Source organism: Ochotona curzoniae, unplaced genomic scaffold (genome assembly GCF_017591425.1).
Source record: "Ochotona curzoniae isolate NIBS_2020 unplaced genomic scaffold, NIBS_Ocur_1.0 scaffold_3208, whole genome shotgun sequence".
Classification (NCBI taxonomy): Eukaryota; Metazoa; Chordata; class Mammalia; order Lagomorpha; family Ochotonidae; genus Ochotona; species Ochotona curzoniae.
In genome coordinates this window covers 39,212,190-39,237,011 of record NW_024467106.1, presented here as the reverse complement: position 1 = coordinate 39,237,011, position 24,822 = coordinate 39,212,190, and the positions used below count along the sequence as shown (strand labels likewise).

Sequence of the window (24,822 nt, the reverse complement as noted above, 5' to 3'; positions counted from 1 at the left end):
TTCGGAATTCTCCAGAGCAAAGGTTGGGTCTTTCACTCCTAGAATTGTCAACTTTGCCACAAATACTAAGCCAGATATAGCTATTCTCAGAAAATGAACAAGCTCCAGGGGCAAAACTCAGAAATCCTTCTCAGGAATATACTTCCTGTTACAACAAATACCAAAGATAATCTTAAAACAAATGGAAGACACTGAAGAACTCCTACATCAATCTGGACATTGTAGTGTTAAAAAATGAGCCGGGGAACAAGAAGGAGGAGAGAGAGGAGTAAGTGATACAGAGGGTCATAAGAAATTGCTTTCTCCAGCCTCAAATCTGTTAAGACCACAACTTTCCCAATGCACTTTTCCACCACTTTGGAGCATTTAAATTTTGTCTAAGAAGGATGGCTTCTAGTGTTGCTTCCAGAGCAAGTATGTGAAGACAGAAGTCATAACTGCAGGTGGTCACAGAGACAGACCCTGGTACTGCCTGAGGGTGACCTCATTAGCCCTTTTTGTCCAGGATTTTGATCAAGAATGGTCTGGCTACTGTGCTAAGTTCAGCAAGTCAGAGCTGCAACGTTCTTTTGAAGCCAGACAATAACCGAGTTCCCTCCTCTCCCTGCACCTCTCCCCTGCTGACCGCCAAATCTTTCTCTTTAAATGCACCAAACCTATTATAGCCTCAAGAATAGCAAATAAATACAGACCTGGGCTACTGACCATGGCACAGAAAAGAACAAAATCAGAACCACTGGTTTTGTTTGTTTGCTTAACCACCACCTCCTCCCAGCCCCCAACCCTTTGTGTTTGAGGACTCCCCTTCAACCCACCCAAAGATCGAGCATACCAAAAGAAACGGCAATTTTTGGTTTAAAAGTTCACTTACCACAGCAACCTCATATTGCTTTGTCATGCTTTTTGCACTTAATTTTTCAAAACTGCTTGTGCAGGGCGCAGAACTGGGAAGGCAGGACTAAAGTATCTCTAGTAATCACAACAAAAAGGAGAGAACATTTCACCAGTCGGAATTACATTTTAAATACACAATCAACCCCCAGCGCAAAATGCACGCTTCAAATCACATCAGGGAGGGGGAGGGGTTGGAAAAAGCCAAGCTTACAAAACAAAAGGTAAAGGGGAGAGTTGAGTGGTTGGAGGGGAAATTGATCCAAGCCGGCTTCTGACCGGAGACTGGCTTACCACCAACAACCACCACTATGGCCACCACCACCACCCCCGCCCCCAGCACTCCGGCCATTACCCGAGTGACTGCACTTGCCTCCAGCCAGCTCAACTGCAGGAGACCAAAGCCCCGTCTAAGTTCACCAGCCCTGCCACGGTCTTCCACCGGCTGCCGGTCCGTTCAGGAAAACACTTGCAGAGGCATCCACCCACTTGAAGTCTGGGCTTGGCTGCGGCTGCGGGATTGATACAGCCAGGGCTGCTGTGAGCAGCTGCTACGACCGTCGCCGTGTCGTTCCTGCCTCTTTTGCGCGGCACAATAGCCCCGGCTGGGTGCACCTCATTAAGCCAGCCAGAGAGCCCCAGGAGCAGGGCAAGCAGTGTGACAGCGCTGGCCCTTTGTAACGACTGTGTGATGGATGCAACCGAAGGGTGGGGTCTGGGTGGGTCACCACTGTTAATGACAGTATGTATCATTCTGTCTGTCCACCAGGAGAGCGAAGCCCCCTGCACTCCCCTAGGCCGATCTCTCTCTCTCTCTCTCTCTCTCTCTCTCTCTCTCTCTCACACACACACACACACACACACACACAAACACCCCTCTCCCCCCCCCCCCCCCTCCATGGCACTTTCTGAAATCGGAGTTCAAATCACTTTGGGAACCCCCCGGGTCATTTCCAACTAGACAGATGACGGACAGGGCATTTATCCAAACGCTCGAGAAAGGAGAAGGTCCGAGACTCGGAAAGTGCTGGAGGAAGGGACGAGAGGAGCCAGTGCGGCTGCGGGCTGAGGCGAGCGGGCAGGACGCTCACTGGTCAATAGTTTGCATCTGTCAGTGCACTCGCACTAACTCAGCGCGGCTCAGGCAGGCGCGGGCCGCTGCTGCCCCGCGCACCGCGTCCCTGCGAGCGCACGGGAGCGTCTCGGGGCAGGCAGCAAAAAAGTGAGGACTTAAAGGAAGAAACTCAACTCCAGCAGAAACTGCAAGTGGGTCCCTGGCACCCAGACGGCAAGCAACCAGTGAGAGGAAGAAGGCTGCACCCCTAAGACCGACCCTTTGGGGGAAGTTGCCAATACGCTGGAACGAGTTTGGGGGACCCAGACAGCCAATTTGGGCAAGGGTTTCTACCCACGGCCTTGGATCCCGGTCTGAGCGATGTTCCGGTCCCTCTTCAGACCTCTGAGCTCACAGGTGCGCAAGTCCCTGCGGTTACCACTGGCATGCCCCACCCCAGACCCCCGCCGCCGCCTCCTCTCCCCAGCCTCTCTCCAGGACAGCAGCCCTTCCTGGTCTCACTCCACCTGCGGTCTCCCGGTGGCACCTGAAAGGTGGAAAATACAAACACATCTCCTTTTACTTGTTAGTGGCTCTCCGCCTCGTGGCCTTCCCCTGCCCCCACCACTTGAAAACACCTGCCGGTACTTTTTTCCACCTTTTAATTTTGTTGATGGTCCCAAGAATCTAGTTCACAGGCACTAGTTTTTCATTTATAGGAAAAGCCAATACAGAACGTTTTGTCTCTCTAGGTGGACAGTTATTTTATACTCAAGTTCCATTTTCAACTTTGCTGGACTGCTGCATGCCCTTGATGAGGTTGCAAAGCACTTGCAGGCATCCTGAGCTGCTTCTCTCCAACCGCCTGGAAGCTATTTATTTATGTTTACTGTAGTTTATGGACCACCACTTCTGTGACACTGTGCAATCAGCTTTTATATTTCTATCGTTGGTGCCTTAGAGCAGTTAAGAGAAGGCGAGAAGCAGAGAGAAAACAGGGCATTTATGTCTAATGAACCATCTCTCCCATTTTATGTGTGCTGTTTATTTATTAATCATTTGAAATGTGTGTATATAGGTTGTGCAACTTGTTCTAGGCCATGGGAAGATTTTATGCTGCAGCTTAAAGAGCATCTGATCCACAGGGAAGGTAAAGGAACCGGTTAATCTCGAAGGCGTCTCCTTAGATATTACTTGTAATAAGCTCGACAGAGACCTTATCAGAAAACGCTGACTCTCTGGGGTTCCTTCAGGGCCACCATCCCATTTTAGAAAAACTTATTTCTTATGGGTGGGTGTGATGACAGATATTACCCACTCCTCACATTTCACTCCCCAAATACTTGCAGCAGCTGGGACAGGACTAAACCATGTGTCTCCCACAAGAGGCAACTATCCAACTCTTGGAACCATTAAGTGCTGACTTCCAGGGTGTGGATCAAAGGGAAGCTGAAATGCGGAGCAGAACCCAGGAACGCAAGGCCAGGCACTCGTTACGGGATGTGGATGCCCCAGCCAGCCTCTTAGGCCACATGCCTGTCTCGAGCCCCACATTTTTATCAATTACTTTTTCAAACTTTTTATAATTCTGTTTTGAAAGTCGTTGCAGATTTTTGCTCATATATTTCCTAGAATGACATATAAGCTGTTGGGTGGGGGTGGGTGGAATTAATGAAAAATCTAAATTGCCTAATTTTGATTAATAGCAACGCCAACTGAATAAAGTGTGCCTAGAAGAAATCTTTACAGGCTTACTTTATGAATATGAATAGGAGTTGTTTATGGAGTTCTGTTTACTGTTTATCTAGAATTATCTGTACATTGTTTCTATACAAATAATTATTTCAAAAGTCATCTGAAAACTTCTCTTGAAGCATTTTCTCTCACGTTGTTTACTAATAATTTACAGTGAGTATGAAATAGTTGGAAGTAGAGGTAATAGATGGATTATGCAATACATTGTTAATTATAGGGATAGTAACATACAAAAAAGATTTGTTTTTATTGAAATACTCTGTGTCCTCATTATCTGTTTGGGCAAGATACTAAATACTTCTGTCTGAATTCCTTTGGATGGAAAATTACTAACTTCTTTTTTAAAAAATAGCTCATTATCTGACTGGACAAGTTTGTTGTCTTTTTATTATTCTCTTCAATTATTTTAAAGACATCTTGAAAAGCATCCAATTTGATAAGTTTATTTTTCTCTGATCTTCCTTTCTGCTCTTTTACAATAACTTTGTTTATAAGGGGAATAAAAATGAGAGGAATAGGACTATTGACTGATAGAAGAAAAGTGTTTTTCTTGGACACTTTTAAAACATACTAAAGAACAATGAATTCAGAAATTGGGTCTTTAAAAAAAAAGAAAAAAATTTAAGATGTGATAAAACTGCTCCAATAAGTACGCACATTAAAAGTATTAACCTTGTGAAACACAAGATTGCACCTGGGAGAAGTTAACACAGTTGGAGATTATTAAGACATATCAACTCACTCAGCATTAATGAGGAGAACCGGAGTCATACTGAATTGGCAAAAATTATGCACTTAAATGTAAATCACATTTTTAGAAGGTGAAAATACATCAAATTCAAAGAAAAGCTGTAGGTACATAAAAAAAAATTATCCTGCAAAAATGTTTATCCTACAGAAAGTTGCTAGCCCAGCCCACAATAACCCATACAATAATGTTAATAGTACTTTGAAAATAGGGTGTTCATACCTGAGCAATATAACACGTTCTATTTTCCATCTTTATTAATATAATTTCAGTCTTGATTTATTTTGGGTCTTTTTCTATGTATGGAAGGAGAGAGCGAGCACAAAATAATTCCTTTGGCATACATCAAAACTACATTATAATCGATATAAGCAAGCCAATTCTGGAACATATATAAGCCAGATATTAAGTAAGTAATTTACGATCTATAAATCTCCCACGAGCAGGTGAATGTTGGAAGTCATGTGAGGGCTTCAGCGGCTAATGGAATGTGGTGGTTACTCTCAGGTGACCTTGGCACTCTCCTTGTAGTGACTGTTACATGTGAGAACAAGATGATTGCATTAGAACCCAGCAAGGATTTTACAGATCCTTTTGGATGTTGCCTTTTAAGAGCAAGTATAATACTCCGTCTTGGCAAAGTGTTTTTTCATGCTATTATGATTTCTTTCTTTTTATTTTCTTTCTTATCTATTTATTTAATTTTATTTGCAAGGCAGAGTTACACACACGAGAGAAGAAAAACCAGAGAGGCAGATCTTCCCTCTGCTGATACACTTGCCGAATGGCAGCAATGGGCAGAAGCTTCTTCCAAGTCTCCTATGTGGTTGGAGGAGCCCAAACACTTAGGCCAGCTTCTGTTGCTTTCCTAGGTGTATAAGCAGGTTGGTGGGTAAGAAGTGGAGCACCCAGGACGCAGGCATTGACTTTACCCTCTGCATGCCAAAGCTCCAGCCTCTATTTTCATTTTACCTGAAAGAGAAATAGAAAAGTATCTGTGGGTTCATTCTACAAATGCATGAAGCCAGAGACCTGGAAGTCAATTTGGATTTCTCATGTGGGTGATACTGACCCATGTTCTTGAGCCATTATCTGTTGTGTCCAAAGATGTGCATTAGCTGGAAGCTGGACTGGAAGTGGAGCCAGTAGTCAAATCTGGCACCATGATATGTGATGGGGACATCCCATGCAGTGACAAAGCAGTTTTACTATATGCCTTTCCCATCTTATGATTTCTACCCATGCTAGGAACTATGGTTTTAAAAGCTATATAAAAATTCGTTTCACTGTTTATAAACTGAGTGACTTGGTCAATTTCTTTAACCACTCTAGATCATATTTACATCTTTAGTACATTTAAAAGAACAAGAACCAATTCCTTGTGTTGTATTGATTTAAAGATTGGAAAGGTGAATTCGTACTGCCTAGTAAATACCAATCTGGCACAGATGCTGTAATTTAGTTTACCCGATACAAACTCTCAATCCTTTTCTGCCTAGTCTCACTCTAATTTAGAAATTGGAAAACTGACTATTAGATTTCCTAGTTTTCTTAGCAACTAAATGTGGCTGTTTATACAGCCCTGGGAAATTAAATGTAGATATGTATTGGCTGAAGGATCTTGTGGAAATACTTTTGTTTTCCTAAAGAAAGAGGAATAGCCACAGTAGGACCACCTTTGCCCCCTTGGCCTTTTATCCTCTCTGCCTGGAATATTTTCTGATGTCTGGAGGTTGAGAAAATATTTTCTAACTAGGAAGCAATGTATTTGAGTTGAAGGAAAACTCTGAAAAAGGGAAGGAAAATGGAAAGAACTTACATTCCTGAAGGCACACTCACCCCGTCCAGTTTCCTGGTTTTTGCTACCTTTAGACTTCTTGTGGCATGAAGCACCTTTAAGAGCATATGGAAAACGCAATTAAAAGATGCATTTGGGGGCTTCAGTGAGATGACCTAGTGGCTACATTTTTGGCTTGGATTCCTGGGACCCCTGTTGAGCTGCCGGTTTGCATACTGGTTGCTCTGTTTCCCATCTGGCTCCCTGATCGTAGCCCTTGAGAGGGCAGTGCAGGATGGCCCAAAGTCTTGGGACCCTGCACCCACAGGGGAGACTGAAAGGAGCTCCTGGCTTCTGGCTTCAGCTCAGCTCAGCTCAGCTCTTGCCACTTTAGCCACTTGGGGAGTGAATCAGCAGATTGATGATCTTTCTGTCTCTCTAGTCTCTCTGCAAGTCTGCCTTCCCAAGAAAAGATATGTAAATAAAAACAAAAGGATGCATCTGAGAGCAGATGTGATGGCTCAATTGGCTAATCTTCTGACTGCAAGCACTGGCATCACATATTGATGCTGGTTTGTGTCCCGGCTGCTCCACTTTCCCATCCAGCTCTCTGTGGACTAGAAAAACAATGGAATAGGACCCAAAGCCTTGAGACATGGGAGACCCAGAAAAATCTCCTGGCTCCTTACTTCGGATGGTTCAGAAGTGTCTGTGGCAGCTGTTTTGGGAGTGAGCCAGTAGATGGAAGATCTTTCTCTCTGTCTCTCTTTGTCTCTAAGGATCTACCTTTGCAATAAAAAAAAAAAAAGACATTTTTAAAATAAAAAGATGCATTTGTTTCAGAGCAAAAATTTTGAAATCTGTTAGAAATTTGTGGAAAATACTTATGAAAAAACTGTAAATTTTGAAACTCTTGTACCAAAATAAACTTTTAATTTCATTTCCATAGGATCTCTTAGAAATTTATTGGACATATAGGAAGAGAGATGGCCAGTGAGCTGCTGTCCACTGATTGGCTTGTAAAGATCCTGATAATCCAGCCGGGAGCTGGGAACTCAACCTAGTAGTGCAAGGTGGGTGGTAGGAACTCAATCATTTAAACCACAACTACTGCTGCTAAGGGTTTGATCTAGAAGGAAGCTGGAGTCAGGAGGCAGAGTCAAAGCTAGAATCCACTCTAGTTACTCTCTTGAGGGGTGTTGGTGTCCCAACATTTAGGTTAAAAGTGGGCCCCTTCACGTGCTTTTTGTAGTACCCTCATTTATGACAAAATAGGCTGCTCTTGACTTGCCATACTTAGGCATGTAAAACTGGGAGTTTTCCATCTGCCTTTGTTGCAATCTCCTGCTTATAAATTAAATCTGTCTTAATTATTTGTGTTATCCTGAGTACCAGCCATTTTGAATAATTCAGGTGAAAGATTTTGCAAAGACTTCAGCCATGACTTGTCCTGAAATTGGGTTGAATGACCTATTTGAATTACTGAATCAGGACTGGGTTTGTAAGGATTTAAAAACTTTTTTATTGAGGATTTTCCCTAATTGTGCTAAAGTAGGTTAGAGTTCTAATATATTTTGTATTTTCATTACTAATACACTCTTGTTTGCTGTTGTTTTCCTCTTGGGATGTATTCACCTTATGCAAACTAGAATATTCATTTTGAAAGACTGTCAGAGCTTGAGTTAGCTCATGATTGCAGTTTGCTGCCATAGCGCCAAATGATTTTGAATGTCTTCTTTAGGAATTATGTTCAGAAGATTGATCACAGTTTTAACAAATGGTGGCAATGTGATAATATTAACAACTTTAAAAAAAAAAGATTTTAAGATTGAATTTAGAAAGTATTATTCAGAGTCAAATCCTATGAGGTAAGTGAGCCACAATTTAAAACTATAATATGGGGAGATTTTTGTTCTTAGCATAAATAATGAGGCATAATAAAAATACTTAAAGCAGATCTAAAAATGTGTTGTAGCATTGATAACATTGCTCAAATAAGCATATGTCTTCCAAGTTTTTGCTTTGGAGACTCACAAATAGTCACAAGTGTTAGTTAAACACGTCAGTCTCACAGCTACTTTTTCTTGCTCTTTCTTTGAGTAAACCAGATGTTTTCTTTTCACCTTTCCCCTTGCATTCTGTCATACATTTCTTATTCTGAGATAGGCCCAGTACTCAACCGAAAGGCATTTTAATAGTGCTCTAACTGTCCCACAGTTGATTTTCTAAAAGTACTGGTATCTGAGCTGGCCCTGTGGCATAGTGGTTTAAGATGCCGCCTGTGACGCTGTCATCCATATGTGTGCCTGTTAAAATCATTTGTTAAAGCAATCGGAAGAAGTCCCAACGGATGCGTCCCTGTCACCCACATGGGACACACGGACAGAGTTCCAGGCCCCTGTTTGACCTGAGCCAGCTCTGGTGTTGCAGCCATTTGAGGAGGCAACTTCTGGAAGGAGGATCTCCAGTTCCCCCTCTTTATCTGTAACTCAACATTATGAAAATAAGAGTTTCTTACGTATATATGTCTTTATATATATTTATAGGTGTATACATATAGATAATTTAACTGAAAGGCAGAGTTAGAGAGAAAGAGAGAGAGAATCTCTTTCATCTGCTGGATCACTCCCCAAGTGGTTGGGGATGGGCCAGGGCAAAAGCAAGCATTTCACCCGGATTTCTGCAGGAGTGTCGGCTCAAGGACTTGCACCATTCTCCGCTGTTTTCAAGTGCATCAGCAGGGAGCTGGACTGGTAGTGGGGCAACCAAGACTGCAACCAGCAACGAAGTGTAGTGCTGACACTGTAGGTGGCAGCGTAACCCATTGTGCCACAATTCTGGCCCCTATAAATCACTGTGGGTTTTTTTTAAGATTTATTTTATTTTATTTTTATTGCATAATCAGATATACAAAGAGGAGGAGAGACAGAGAGGAAGATCTTCTGTCTGATGATTCACTCCCCAAGTGATTGAAATGGCCGGTGCTGCGCCGATCCAAAGCCAGGAGCCAGGAGCCTCCTACAGGTCTCCCACACAGGTGCAGGGTCCCAAAGCTTTGGGCTGTCCTTGACCTCTTTCCCAGGCCACAAGCAGGCAGCTGGATGAGAGGCACGGCTGCCAGGATTAGAACTGGCGACCATATAAGATCCCAGTGCTTTCAAGGTGAGGACATTAGCTACTAGGCCACCGCATGGGGCCCATAAATCATTCTTAAAAAAAAAAATTAAAAAGCACAAGTATGAAGACCAAATATTGACAGAGGTAAGATTTTGCATGAGACAAAATTTTCTTTGAACAGCATTTTTACTACTTACTAGCTATGTGATTTGAACAGTTATTTAATTATTTAAGCCTGGTTTTTTAATCTGCAAAATGTAGGTAAAATAGCACCTATCTAAGGGAGTTGTCATGAATATTAAATAGGACAATAAATGTGCAGTTTGGGTATAATGCTGTGCAAGAAGTAAATGACAAATAAGCCATACTTTATTATTAATTATTATTATTATTATTATTATTATTATTATTACTTACATTGCATTATGTGACAGTTTCATAGGCTCTGGGATTCCCCCAACCCCTCCCCCCATGGTGGATTCCTCCACCTTGTTGCTGTATTGCAGTTCAAATTCAGTTCAAGATTCTTTCATTGCAAGAATATACCAAGCACAGAGTCCAGCCTGTTATTGTCCAGATAAATTCAGCGGTTTCTTGGGGCGACCATCTCTGGTCTGAAGGCAGAGCTGGCAGAGTATCATCCCACTCCATTAAAAGCCATAACATAACAGCAACAACAATTTACAACATTATGGAATTAATAGACATGGTATTGAGTAACAATATGTTAAAAAAAATGCAAGTTCTTAACCACATACTGTGACTACTTCATTGACATTTCAGTTTTAGTTTACATACCACCCACTTCTATCCACCTTAAAATGGCTATGGGGTACTATTCAGCTGTCTCATGTCTATTTTCATTTTTGTATTTAGCAGTTTATAATGTTGAAGCATAATTTTGCTGAATTTGGCAGATTTTAGGATAGTCTAGACTGGCTTATAACTCTAACAAGGCATATGTCAACAGTTGAGGCGTAGAACAGTTTTAGGAGGGATGTGCAGAGAAATCTTCAGTACCTTAGTGAGGAGTAACTAATCTTTGTGTCCTACCCAGTAAGGTTATGTGTGAGTCTGAGCTGACCATTTCCTGTCTGGTTCTAAGCTTTCCTTGTTGTTCTTTGTCTATGTTTTCTAATTTTTTTGTTTATTTGTTTTGGGGGACTGTTCTGGAGCGACCCTGATGGTCATTGCAAGAGAGGATGTGGGAATCCAAAGTTGGAACTATGTAAGGACCAGAGAAAGCTTCTCTCCCTAGTCCTGAAGGAGGTTTACTGTTCTGTTTCTGCGGACCGCTCAGGGTTCCTGGCTGTTGTCCGATGACCTTGGATCCTGCGTGGAAGGGTTTGGGCTTCTTCCATCCCATGTGGTAGGTCCAAATGGGAGTGGATGACCTCAGCGTTCTTGGCCTCTGAATTAGCCGTACTTGTGACAATCCCTTGTTAGGCAGAAATACTTAAAATGCAAAGACTCCTGAGTGTTTATAAGCATTGCTGGTAAAAATTACAACTTTGAAAATAAAAATAACTTAGCTGATTATGAGTTACTCATGAATAGTTAACATGAACTACTCTAGGATATATATTATTTTGTTTGATGTAGTGGAAAACTAAATCGATTCTAGAGAAACTTGTTCTAGTCTGTGTGATTACAGGTAAATCTTTTAACCTTTTTAAGTCTCAGTTTTTAGAGTATAACTAATATCTGAATGTACTTAAAAAATACGTAGGAAACTTATCTTTACTTAACATATTGTTTGCTAATAAAGAATAGAAAGCTAGAGGATGGCCTTAGTCATTTTTTAAAAAGATTTATGTGTTTTTATTGGAAAGTCAAATATACAGGGAGGAGGAGAGACAGGGAGGAAGATCTTCTGTTTGCTGATTCACTCCCCAAGGGGCCACAATGGCCAGAGTTGAGTCAATCCGAAACCAGGAGCCAGGAGATTCTTCTGGGTCTCCCATGTGGGTGCAGGGTCCCAAGGCCTTTGGCCATTCTGAACTGCTTTCCCAGGTCACAGGCTGGGAAGTAGGGCCTCTGGGACAGGAATTGGCATCCTTATGGGATCCTGGGTGTTCAAGGTGAGGTCTTTAGCCACTAGGCTACCGCACCAGACCTGAGCCAATTGTAGAATATGTGACTGGGTGCAGCCAGGGTCGGCAATCTTGCCTTCAGGATCCACAGCTGATTCATGAGTAAGGTCATAGAACTGCTCTGGATTAGCAGACTAATATCTTGCGCTGTGGTGCTGATACTGCATATGGGCATTGATTCATGTCCCAACTGCTCCACTTCTCTTCTAGCTTCCTACGTAGAGCCTGGGAAAGCAGCAGAGAATGGCGTAAGTTCTTGGGATGCTATGCCCACGTGGGACACCTGAGAGGAACTCCTGACGCCTAGCTTCAGGTCAGATCAGATCTGTCCATTGTGGCAATTTGAGGAGGGTACCAGAGAGGTGGAAGACCTCCTCTGTCTCTCCTTCTCTGTGTAAATTGCACCTTGTATATAAAAAAATATATATCCATGCATAAATAAATATGTATATTTTAAAGAATGGAACTGCTCTGCTGACTCATAGGCCTAAGAACAATAGTAAATAATTGTTATTTTAGCCAGTGAATTTGCTATGGTATATTATACACAAAAATATGTGAAATGATAAACCATAACACAAAGTGTAGAACAGATGACTGTTCAGTTAAAGTTATGAGAATCAGATATCATTTTTAGTGAGGTTCAGGTATCATGTTATTTGTGAGGTTTTGCTACTATGAAAAATTTTATGTGTGCTGTTTTAAGGGTCATCAAGCAATCTCTATAAATCATTGCTAATTCTTATAACATTCCACAAAGTAGATGCCAGGATTAGTCCCATTTTACTGACAAAGAAATTGGAAGTATTAGAGGCTCATACCCATATAGTTATGGTTACCAAGTCCGTGTCTCCCTGCTTTGCCATATGGTGGGAATGGGATGAACTAGGACTGTGGATGCCTTCCAGTGTAAACTTCTTTTTCAGGTTGAAAGTAATGAAGTGCAAACAGTTGGCTAAAATTATTTAACTGAATGGATCTGTTATATAGAAGAATCTTTGTTTTAAAAGGAATCTAATAATTGGTTCTACTGAAAATGCACCATGAAGTATGCCAAAATGTTTTAAATCAAACTATTATCAGAATAAGGATTCAGATCCTTGTTTTTCTGACTCTCAGGTCCTGGGACTGGACCAGGCCAAAGCAAGTCAAGAGTATGGAGTTCCATGTGAGTGGCAGGAATCCTGAGTTTTTGGGATATCTTTTCCTCCTTCCCCTGTACATTAGTAGGGAACTGGATTGGAAGCAGGGCAATTAAGACTTGCCCCAGTGATCATATGAAGTGACTAGTGCTGCAGGTGGCAGCTCAATGTGCTGTATACTACAGTGCTGGCTCCAGTGAAGTCAGTTTTAAGGCACACTAGTGATTTTCCAAAGTGGGAAGATGAATTTCTTCTTGTGCTATAGGCAGTGTGGGCAACAGAAGGCATATAATAGTATAATACTAAGGGGCTTAAAAAAACATTTATTTTTTATTTGAAATGCAGATATTACAGAGAGAGAAAGAAAAAATGGCAGAGAGAGAAGGGTTCACTTACCAAATTGCCACAATGGCTGGAGGTGAGTCAATCTAAGACTGGGAGCCAGGAGCTTCTCCTGGGCTGCCCGTGTAGGTCCAGGAGCCCAAAGACATGAGCTATTCTACAGTGGAGCTGCCAGGATCTGAACTGGCACCCATGTGGGATACCAGTGCTGTAGGGAGGGGATTAGCCTAATACGCCACTGTGCTGGGCTCCATTAAAGGGCTTTTTCACACCATCTATTCATGATCTGGCAAATCTTTCCACAAAAGTTGCACATGGGAATCCTTGGTATAGTAAACTGCTACTGATGGATGTGTGCTGTCTTTCACAGTGTCCAGTTGGGTTGAAAGCAACAACTTTAGCGGTAATAGTGAAGGTCAAGAAGTACTGCTGAGCTATTAGGCTATCTCAGTTGATCAGGTTACATTTACTCAGTCAAACCTAACAAAACCTCTAGTAGAATGGGCCTCAGAAGGATTTTGCCTGACAATGCTGAGTGTAAAATGATGAGTTTGGGTACTGTTCAGGTTGCTTGATACTATTCCCTGATGGGGCATTTATCTCCCATTGTACATTTGGATGATTCCTATTTTTGGGTAAGGGCAATACGTGGATCTTTACTGATTCGGTCTGAAGTTTGTGTTGTTGTATTTTCTTTTTTTACTCTGACCGTAATTTCTTAGTAACTGTCTTGTGTGTTAGTCTTTGCTAATGTGTGTCAGAGACTCAAACCAGAAAATGACTCACATGACTCACATGGCCATGCAGAGGTCATTTTCATCACACGTTCTAGTGTCAATCCCTGGCTTTAAACATCTATAATCTTCAATAGTCACCTACCCACATGGATAAGGGCTCAATGTTTGCTACAGGATTTATATACCAACTGTGTCTGTGTTCTGTCTACTCCTTTCCTTTACACCATTCCACTCTTCTACCCAAGATGAAGAAAAGATCAGTGGCCACGTGCATCTATGAGTCAAGAACCTCTTTGTTTGCTACTGTGTTTATACAGCTAAGGCTTTCTCATGGCAACTGCCCCATCTGCCACCTAGATTTCAGTCAGTCACATATGGCAGGGGGAGTAATGGCCAACACAGGGTGGTTTCATACCTGGTTCCTGGGAAGACAAAGCAGTGGCAGTCCCTAGGGGATGGTGTCTGCCACTTTTGAAATCCTGTGGTGGGCCCGGCACGGTGGCACAGTGGTTAAGGTCTTCACCTTGCACGCCTGGGATCCCATATGGGCACTGGTTCTCCAGCTCCCTGCCTGTGGCCTGGGAAAGCAGTAGAGGACAGCCCAAAGCTTTGGGACCCTGCACCCGTGTGGGAGACCTGGAAAGAAGTTCCTGGTACCTGGTGCTCACTTGCGGAGTGAATCATTGGACAGAAGATCTTCCTCTCTGTCTCTCCTCCTCTCTGTATATCTGCCTTTCCATTAAAAATAAAAAAGATTAAATCTTAAGAAAAAAAAAAAAAAAGGAATCCTGTGGCTTCTCAGAAGCCACACTACCCAGATGGAGCGGTAAATGCTGGGAGCGAGAAAATGTTTGCCTCAAGCCTACACTGTGTACAGGAACAGTCAGAAGCATGATTCAAGGAGGAAAGCTATGTTGCATTTTTACTGGATTAATTTCCATTGCTGCTTTGACAAACCACTTCAGTGGTTTAAAGAAACATAGTACCAGAACACAAACTTTTGAAGAGTAGAAATCCAAAGTAGGTTAGATTGATCCCACAAAATATTGGTTTTCTAGACGTTTCCAGTTTCCAGGTCACATTTTTTGGTGCCTGGCCCATTTCCATCTTCAAAGGCAAAAATGCAAGTTGAATGCTTTTCTATGTCACTCTAATACTGACTCTCCTGCCTTTCATTTCCACTATTAAGATCCTTATTTTACACTGAGTCCACCCAGACAATCCAAGATTTTCTTATCACAAGATCATCTGATTATACCACCATTAATTTCATCTTCGGCTTAAAAATTTCATTTTGCCAGTGAACAGGAAGAAAGATAAAGAAGAATTTGTGGCAAAATGGTATTCAAAGATCAGTATGTTTGGGTGGGAAAATTTTGAAATTCAGCCATAGGTTTATGTCCAAAATACCTACTTCCCATTGAATTTTTGAAGATATATTCATACACATTTCAATATTTTTAACCACTCCCAAGTATTTTTAAGTACACATTTCAAGACATTTTTTCAGGGACCTTGATATTTATATATTCTAGGGAGTAGGACATACATCTGGTGGGAGAACAGAATTCTGCTTAGCCTATCTGTTTAGAAAGGACAAATTCACATGGTCAACAATATCTATAAAGACATTGCTTCTGTAGATTCGCAAAGACAAAATACAAATAAAAATGTGCCAACCTCTTTGACCTTAGGGAACATCGAGGTAATATACTGAAAATTCTAGGAGATTGAACAGGGAATTGCTATGCAGTAGCTTGTATGAATGCATCTTTTAAAAGCCATATGTGGTTCCCTAGTTCGTGTTGTACAAGTATTGATTTTCACCTCAAGGCATCACACTTAACTGTACGAGGAAAGCAGTTATGGAAACTGGTACCCATCCCCCTAAAGACATGGGGAGTGATTCGGAGGAAATAGGAACAGGTGTAAACAGAACCTGACAAAAGACAGCCGTCTGAAAGTGAGAGCAGCCTTTTTGGCAATGATAGCATATAATAATTTGCAGTCTCAAATCTTCAACATTTCCTCTGGCTTCAACCTTGGATCTCATCTATGCTGTTGAGTTAGCAGCAAAGTCAGTAATTTAAGTGCTGGGACTTACTTGGCATGCAAAATTGTTTGCAGAATCAAAGGAGTTTTCAAAATGGAAGTACTTAGCTGAAATTTAGCAAAGAGATCGACCCAAGTGCAAAGAAAATCTTCAGTCTGAAAACTGGTTACATTATAACACATTTATTGAGTCCAAAGTCACTTTGTTAAATCTTAAATGTCTCCCTATTTGTATGATTATTCATTTTTATAAGAAAAAATACTTTATTGATTTGGTAAATATGGCACTTGCTAATTATAATGAATTTAAGCCATGCAGAAAAGTAAAGAGAGGTTTTAAGAAATCATGCCAAATTCCTTTCTGCCATTATTACCATATTATACATGCTGTTTTTATAAATAATTATTGGGGTATAAAAACTACAAATGAAGCTGAAATGTTTCAATGGATTGCTAAACTTTAAATAAATGTGTTCAGAACTGGGACATATTATTTCCTGAGATCTGTTTTGAGTTAAGGAAAGTTTGTTTAAAATCTTAAGATGTTAAGCTTCTTTGAAATCTGCATATGACAAAAATATTTGGTATCAATTTCCTTGCTCTGCAAGATGAAGACATTAACCTCAGCCTTTCCCCCATCTTCTACCTCTTGATCTTGTTATTTATGTTAGTACTGTTTACACATTGTTGGATTCAAAGAGAGAGAGGGAGTGAGAGAGAGAGAGGCTGAGGCTTTTAGTTCAAAGTTTGGTTCAGGGAAGTCTGATGGATTGCTCCTTGGTGGGAAAGAGCCCCCAAAACTCCTTCCACATGAGGTGACCACATGAAGGAAATGGCCAGCCAGGGTATACAGCACTGGGCTTTTATATCGCTGAGATGTCTGGGGGGTGGGAGAAGGCAGCAGCTCCTGAGTTTGCAGAGGCGACACATGTGCTGTGGAGCAGGTTATTCATGCTTGTGGGCTGGGACAAGGTCTGGGTGGTTCCTGCGGGGCATCCCAGAGGTCTGTGAGGTGATGAGGCTTGGATCATCCATCCAGGCATTCTGACTGTGCCGCTGGCCAGCGTCCTGCTCTGCACAACCAAACACACATTATGTGGCTTGTGTATATGTAAATATGACTCAGTGTTGATCTAAGACCTCTTAACCATTTCCTTCTTTTTCAATCATTTCTTAAGTTGCTACATTTTATTATCAAGTAGTTAATGTGTGTTTATCTTTCTTCTGTTTTGACCTGGCTTTAAGCAAAGGAGCACATACGAGAATTCTTCGAGAATTCTTCAAATGTCTCATCAGGTTTGAAGACATCGATCTGTTGTACCTGTGCAGTTAATACACCTTGTACAAATGATACTTTGCATGCAATGGAGTTCATTTCTCCTCCTTCAAAATTTCTTACTTATGTCACAGAATATTACTAAGGAACAATGCAAGACCAACTAAATACTTATTCAGGGTTGAACCTTTGTACTCCAATCACCTTGGCATGTATGCTACTCTTCAACCTGCAGGTTGAATTTTAAAAATTTATTTCAGGCAAGGTTGATCAAGTAACAAAAGAATACCCTTGGGTATGCTGCTTTTAATAGATTGTTTTATTTAAATGACAGAATGACAGAAAGAAGGAGAGAGAAGAGGGAGGGAAGAAGAAGGGAGGAGGTAGGGGAGGAAGTATGTAGGTAGGTTGATATCTAGAGATTGATTGATTTGCTCATTCATTTCCCCATGGCCACAACAGCCAGGGCTGGGCCAGGCTGAAGCCAGGAGCCAGGAACTTTATTTTGGTGTCCCATGTGTATGTCAGAGACCCAAATATACATGTCTGAAATGACAGCTGTCTGCACCATGTTGCTGGCTCCCCTTTGGTATATTCTTACTTTTTTTGTTTTGTTTTGTTTTGTTTTGATCTAGAAGACATTATGTATTGGCTAGCATTGATCAGTTCTCCGCTTCCATAAGCTTCTTTCTGATTGTTTAATTTCCCTTTTTTTTTTTTTTACAGCTACATTCACTATGGTTTTCTCAGACCTTTTTGTTTCTGAAATTTTTTATTAGTTATTTAACAAGACTGTTTTTGTTGTCTATTTCCATAGATCTATAACTGCTCTTTTATCCATCTTTGTTTTTATAAACTTTTCTTTGAATTTGTATTTTGTTCTTTTAAAAATTCCTTTAGGGGCCTGGCATGATAGCGTAGTGGTTAAAGTCTTCGCCTTGCATGTGCTGGGATCTCATATGGGCACCAGTTCTAATCCTGGCGGCCCCGCTTCCCATCCAGCTCCCTGCTTGTGGCCTGGGAAAGCAGTCGAGGATGGCCCAAAGCTTTGGGACTCTGCACCTGCGTGGGAGACCTGGAGGAGTCTGTTGGCTCCTAGCTTTGGATTGGCTCAGCTCCAGCTGTTGTGCTCACTTGGGGAGTGAACCATCGGACAGAAGATCTTCCTCTCTGTCTCTCCGCCTCTCTGTATATTCACCTTTCCAAAAAAATAAATAAAAATCTTTAAAAAATTCCTAAAAGCAGCAAAGTACTTAAAGAGAAATTAATCCACTTTCTTGCAGCATTATGGATTTTCCTTGGTTTGGTTCGGTGTTGATCTTAAATATTCTTACTCACTTCTTAATTAGCTTGCTTAGTCACCATGCTGTTTCTTTTCATATTTCCTGTGAATCTGTGCTTGTGATTCTGTGAACACCTGTATTTTTTTTTATAATAAAAAGAACATTTCAAAAGCCTACATAAGATGATGAGACCATTTTGTTTTATGTTTTTATATGGAATTTATGAGCTAAGAATTCAGGGCCTGGAGCAGTAGCCTGGTGGCTGAAGTCCAGGCCTTGAATGCACCAGGATCCCATATGGGTGTTGGTTCTAATCCTGGTGGCCGCACTTCCCATCCAGCCCCCTGCCTGTGGCCCAGGAAAGCAGTCGAAGACGGCCCAAAGCCTTGGGACCCTGCACCCGTGTGGGAGAGCTGGAGGAGTCTGTTGGCTCCTGGCTTTGGATTGGCTCAGTTGCAGTCATTGTAGCCACTTGGAGAGTCAATCATTAGATGGAATATCTTCCTCTCTAGCTCTCCTCTTCTCTGTATATCTAACTTTGCAATAAAGATTGTGAACAATTTTTTTTTAAAGCCCAAAATTTAGAATTTAGCTTTCTTGGACCATGAGGGTCAAATGGAAAAAGCTTAGGAACATGTACACATCAAGGATTTGCTGTTCTGACCACAGTCTGGAGTGAGTCCTTTGTCTCCAGACAATGAAGAATTACAGAACAGGCAACAAAGAGGAGATGAGTAAAGCTAGTGGATGTAGATTTTATTGAAAAACTGACTCCTGCTTGCCAGGAGAGATGCCATCAAGGTCTGGGTCTTGAGAGCTTACACATGGAGTGCATATCAATCGATCAATTCTTCAACATGGTTCAGTATGTCAGCTGTCTGTCTCTTGCATGGTGATCATGGGTCCTGACCAGATAACATATGTTCCTGAAAAATGAAGGTAGGTAATACCTGCTGATCAGTTGCTAAGAACTTGAGACATACAACTTTGTGGTGGTGTTCTTGTACACAGCTGGACCTAGTGTTTCATGTGGTTAAATATGGTATGGGACACATTGTGTATCCTGTCAATCTTTCCATTTTCTTGGGGTAATACCTTTTGTCTAATCAGCTGATGCCATGTTTCATACTAACACCTGGTTCCTTATTCCTACATCGCTTTTCTTAGTGTTAGGCGGTGTTGTTCCAGCTCATTCATGATAGAGATAATCTTGAAAGTAGGATAGGTCTTCACTTTCTTCAAAGAAATAGTCCGCAACATTTCTCATGTTCTTTAGTTCAACCCTTTCTCCTTCATGACCTACCTACTACTTCCCAGTAAAAAGGAAAGATTAAATTGTCCATTCCTGGAAGAATCTTTCTTATTGTGATAATTAATTTTCTTTTTCTAAAAAAAAATAATAAAAAATTTGAGGGGCCAGTGCCCAGGCATAACAAAGGTGCCAGCATCCCATATGCTGGCATCCCAAATTAGCACCAATTTTTGTTCTAGCTGCTCCACTTCATGTCCAGTTCCCTGCTGATGGCCTTGGAAAGCAATGCAGAATGGCTCAAATGCTTGGGCTCCTGCACCTATGTGGGAGACCTGGAAGAAGCTCCTGGGTCCCAGCTTTGAACCAACCCAGCTCTGGCCATTCTGGCCATTTGGGAAGTAAATAGCAGATGAAAGATCTGTCTCTGTGTCCCTCCTTCCTTTTCTGTAACCCTGTCTTTCAAATAAAATTAATCTTATAAAATATTTGAAAGGCAGTAATACCGAAGGGTGGGGGGGGTAGAGAGAGATATTCTATGTGAAGGCTAATTTTACATGTCCACTCTGCTGGATCGAAGTTGCCAGATGTTTTGCTAAATATTGTTTCTGGTGTCTGTGGGAGTGCTTAGAGATGAGATTAGCATTGGAATCAATAGGCTGAATACATCACCATCCCCAAAGTACGTGAGCATGATCCAAATCCTTCAAGAGCTTAGTACTTCACAAAGGTGGAAGGAGGGAAAGACTGCCTGACAGTTCTGACTGTTGGCTGGCTATGGAGTAAACGAATGGATGGAAGGTGTGTGTGTGTGTGTGTGTGTGTATCACTCTCTTTCTATAGCTCTGATTTTCAAATAAATCTTTGGGGAGTGAATCAAAAGACACCAGATCTTCCTCTCTTTCTCTCCTCATCTCCGTATATCTGACTTACCAATAAAAATAAGATAAATCTTAAATATGTATTTACTAATTTAAGAATTATTGATAAAAAATACTTTTTTGCTGTTATACAATATACATCTCCAATATGCGCTAAATTTCACTATCACAATAGTATATAAAAGTCCCTGTTTATATGCCAATATATTTTGAATAAATTGTAGTAGTTCATAGGAAAGTGAGTTGTGAAATCTTTAATGTGCAGAGCTTACACATGGGACCGGTGTTGTGGCATGGCACGTTAGGTGACTGCCTCAGTCGGTGTGTGACCTGGCTGTACCTGTTGATGCAGCTCCCCAGTTCCCTGCTGTGGAGATAAGAATTCATTCCTGGGTCCCGGCTTCATCCTGGCCTCGTGCTGATTGTTGAGGCCATCTGGCAAATAGATGACTGCCTCTGACTCTCCTCTCAGAAACTCAAACAAATGAATGTTTCAAAATTAACACATGGATCTTTTTGAAAAAAAAAAAAAACTTACACATTATAGAAGTTCTGCTAAATCTCTTGTCAGTGGGTACATCCCAAGGCGCCTTAGTCCTGAGAGAAGCTTCCTTGTAAAGGGAAGTATTGGAAACATGTTCTGTGTGTATGTGCTCCCCCTGGGTTACTTTAAAATCATGCTAGATCAGGGCAGAAGGAGTGATGAGACCATCTTTTTTTGTTTTTTTTGGTTAATATGACAAAGATTATTCTGATTATATTTTGGTTTAAATTTAGTTATCTAACACACTGAGAGATGAACATTACTTCTAGAGGAATATAAGCAATTGGAGCTGCCTAAAAAATGGACTAGGATTCGGGTAAGTTATTTTCCCATCACTGGTGAGTGCTACAGCATAGCCCTTGTCTCCTAAATGATCATGTGTTGATGTCTGGTTCCAGTGTGGTGGTGATGCGGTGCTAGACGCTCTAAGAGGCAGTGTCTCGTGAAAGGTAATTAGATCACCAGAGCTACCTTTCGTAAATGAATCCTGCCATCTCATGAGACTGGAATTTTATGAACTGATAGATATAGATGTAGCAACCAATTATATTCCATTTCCCTGCCGTGGCCTCCACCAGCATGCCTATGCTATGCTGTTGGGATCCTCCATAGTCACCAGCCCAACAAACTTGTTTCTTTTTTTAATGAAATATCCCAGCTTGGATGCAGGTTAAGGTATTGATAAGTGGAAATGGGAGGTGTCTTTTTGAGGACACTGAAACATTGAATGGGCATGTGTGCTTGTGTGGTTTGGAGCTTAGGATAGTAAGGCAGAAGGACAGACACTAAATGGCTTCTGTAGGTAGTGTTCACGTCATAGGCTGGCTGTAATTGAATTAAAATCACTTCCTTATGTATAAACCTATTTTATTCCTATATTATATATTAAAATCTGAATTATGATTTTACGACAATTGGTAATAACCAAGAAATTGGATTTAACAAAATTATGAACACCTACTCCTTTTATTAAAATCTTATTTCATGTAGAGGTAACACGATTTGAGGATTGCTTAAAATAAAATTATACTTATTTGCAAGTAATTTCACATAGATACTTGAAATGTGTTCGTGTTAGTGACAAAGCATTCAGTTGACAAGTAAATGTTGGTGCTTTAATTCCAGAGGAAAACAAAAGACATAAAATAAGAAAAAAAGGATGTGGTCATTATTTTGAAAAAGTTGGCTAGACTGTTTTCTCTTTAGAGTGAGTTAGATTTAACTTGAATTTCTTGTTTGGCATTTTGTACCCATTTAGCCACTAACCTGTTGTTGTTTCTTCTTCTTCTTCTTCTTCTTCTTCTTCTTCTTTTTTTTTTTTTGAATTTTAGTGTTTTTTTTTTTCTAAAAAAATGCAGTATAATGGGAAAATAAAAATGAGGACAGAGAATCTATCTTAGGGCTTTTGGGAGTGTTTGGCAAGCTTAGTCATGTGAAAGATTTAGCACACTCATTGTTAAGCCTTAATCATCCAGAACAACAGCAATAGAATGATATTGGCACTGTATACCTTTCTACATAAAGACATAACCTATGGTGGCTTGCAAGACATAATAAAGCTCTAGCGCTAGGAAAAACTCCTGGGAAATATCACATAGTAGGCTTTCTATGGAATTCTGTAAGATATGGGTAACAGTTTGTCACTCTCCCTAGAAAAATGCCAACTACAGCCAGCATTTATAGATAATGACAACTACTTTGATGTTTTACTAGAAAAGCTAGAAATGAGATAACATCTGCGCTGGAAAATCAGTCCTCCTATATCCATTTGCTTACATAAATAGCTATTGTTAAGTTACATCACTGTGTAGGGTTTCAGCTGGTGTAACAAGATGCTGAAGTGTTTTAAATGTATGAGCCTTGGATTACTGTGTGACTCAATGTATTGTTTACTAATGACATTAAGTATAGGGTAGCTCATTTTAAAAATTGGCCTATTGTATAAAATGAGCCTGATTTAAAATAAGACCATGTATTTTATTTAATCCGAAAATTAATGTTCCTGAAGAAAATGCAAACCCATTTTAATGGTTACCATGTAATTCTAATAAAAATATCTGGCAAAAATGATCAGCAATTACTTACTGCTAAGCCTATTTTATTTGTACTGAATGGAGGGAGATTTTTTAAACTCTTGATTTAAGGCATATATAATAGTAGGAACCCAGAATCATAATATTCACGGAGAGTAATGGTTTACTAGCTACAATTCATAGACCCTGTAACTAGGTATGAATTCTTTTTAAGCTTAAACATAAAAAAGCAACAAGCAGTTTTACTTTGCTGAAAAAGAAACTGATTTGTAACTGGCTGCTATAAACCATTTTTTTTTCAAGCTAGGCAAAAAAAAAAAAAAAAGAAGGAAATAAATACTTTCAAAATGAAAAAAAAAAAGAGAAGTCTGTTAATGCACAGAATGTCCACTGTTCACATGACCTCAGACATAACATTTTTTGGTTGGTGTTAGTGGAAAATGCAGCTAAAGATGTTTGCTTGGTTCCTAGTAACACTTCAGGTAGTTACACATAGTTTTTCATAGTATACATTTTTCATAAACTTATTAAAAACATATAGCATAAAAACCATATTTATAGGGCCTGTGCTGTAGCTTAGTGCAAAAGTCTTCACCTTGCACGCGTTGGAATCCCATATGGACACCAGTCTGTGTACTGGTGGCTTCACTTTCCAAACAGCTCCCTGTGAGTAATGTGGGAAAGCAGTCTAGGACGGCCCAAAGCCTTGGGACCCTGCACCTGCATGGGAGACCTGGAAGAAGCTCCTGGCTCCTGGCTTCAGATTGGCGCACCTCCAGCCGTTGCACCCACGTGGGGAGTAAATCAGCAGGCGAGAAATCGTTTTAAAAACATATTCATAGAAATAAAGCAAAGAGGCAGGAGAACTCGATGATCTCATTGTATACCATGAGGACATCTTTCTAATCTTTTAGGCATGACTAATTGCACACACAGGAAGAGTACCCCTCAGAGTAGGTATTCATAATTTGTATAGACAGCTAATTTGAAAGACAGTGTTTCTGGCATGCTTATCCCACAGGTTCTATTCAGCAAACTCTTGAGCTTTCATGCTAACATAATGAAATATTGTACTACTACTCCTTGTAGGCTAAGTTTTTCTTTACTTTTTAAAATCAGTAGCCTAACTATATTTTGTGTCACCCTGCCTGTATCCAGATTTGGAGTACCTGTTGAACACTGTAGCAGGGCTGTTTTGAAACCACTTACATTTTTCCTTTTGCTTCTTTTTTCATCCCCTTCCAACTTTGCTAAAGAATAGCAAAGTTATTCTTTAGAATAAACATAATGAGCATGAGTAAGATTCAAGTGGGCACAGCCCTTCTATTCAGGCATGGGGAAAGGTGCACATTTTGGTTGCAGTGTTGACCACTGATTTAACTTCTTCAGATTCCTTAATAAAAAAATGCTGGGATTCTACTCATTGCTGTCTTAGCCCAGTAGTCTCTCTTGGGTCTTGGTGACCTAATTTAACAGTAAACTGGTATGTGGATAGATGATAAAAGGGATGTTTGGGGTAGAATCCATTATTTCAAAAAGTTTTAATCTAATATATATCTATAGCAACGTATGCTTGTTTTCTCCTAAACTTACACCTTAAAGTTATCAAGGATCTGTGTATCTAAAGTGTTCACAAATTTTAAATTCTTAAGTTCCAACTCACTGATGCAATATTTTGCAGATTGCATTTACATATTTTGACAAGATATATTTATTTACTTAAAAGTCATAGTTACAGAGAGAAAGGTTCATTTGTTGGGTCAGACAAAAGCCAGTTGCCATCTCTGGTCATGAATGTTGATACAGGGACCCATATGAACTGGTGCCTTTATAGGTTGCCAGCATTAT

The 24,822-nt window shown here is 40.6% G+C and overlaps 1 protein-coding gene across 3 annotated transcripts in view; it reads right to left on the bottom strand.

Moving 5' to 3' along the window:
- The window catches only part of ELAVL2 (ELAV like RNA binding protein 2), a 174,169-nt gene extending 172,590 nt beyond the window's left edge, over nucleotides 1–1,579 (bottom strand). For all 3 annotated transcript variants that reach the window (XM_041004393.1, XM_041004395.1, XM_041004396.1), the window contains exons 1-2: nucleotides 1,265–1,579; nucleotides 872–969 (exon numbers count right to left, since the gene is read on the bottom strand). In XM_041004393.1, the coding sequence (XP_040860327.1) occupies nucleotides 872–898 (27 nt within the window). In that variant the 5' untranslated portion in view covers nucleotides 899–969; nucleotides 1,265–1,579. The remainder of the gene's footprint in view (nucleotides 1–871; nucleotides 970–1,264) is intronic.
- Nucleotides 1,580–24,822: the final 23,243 nt, after the last annotated feature.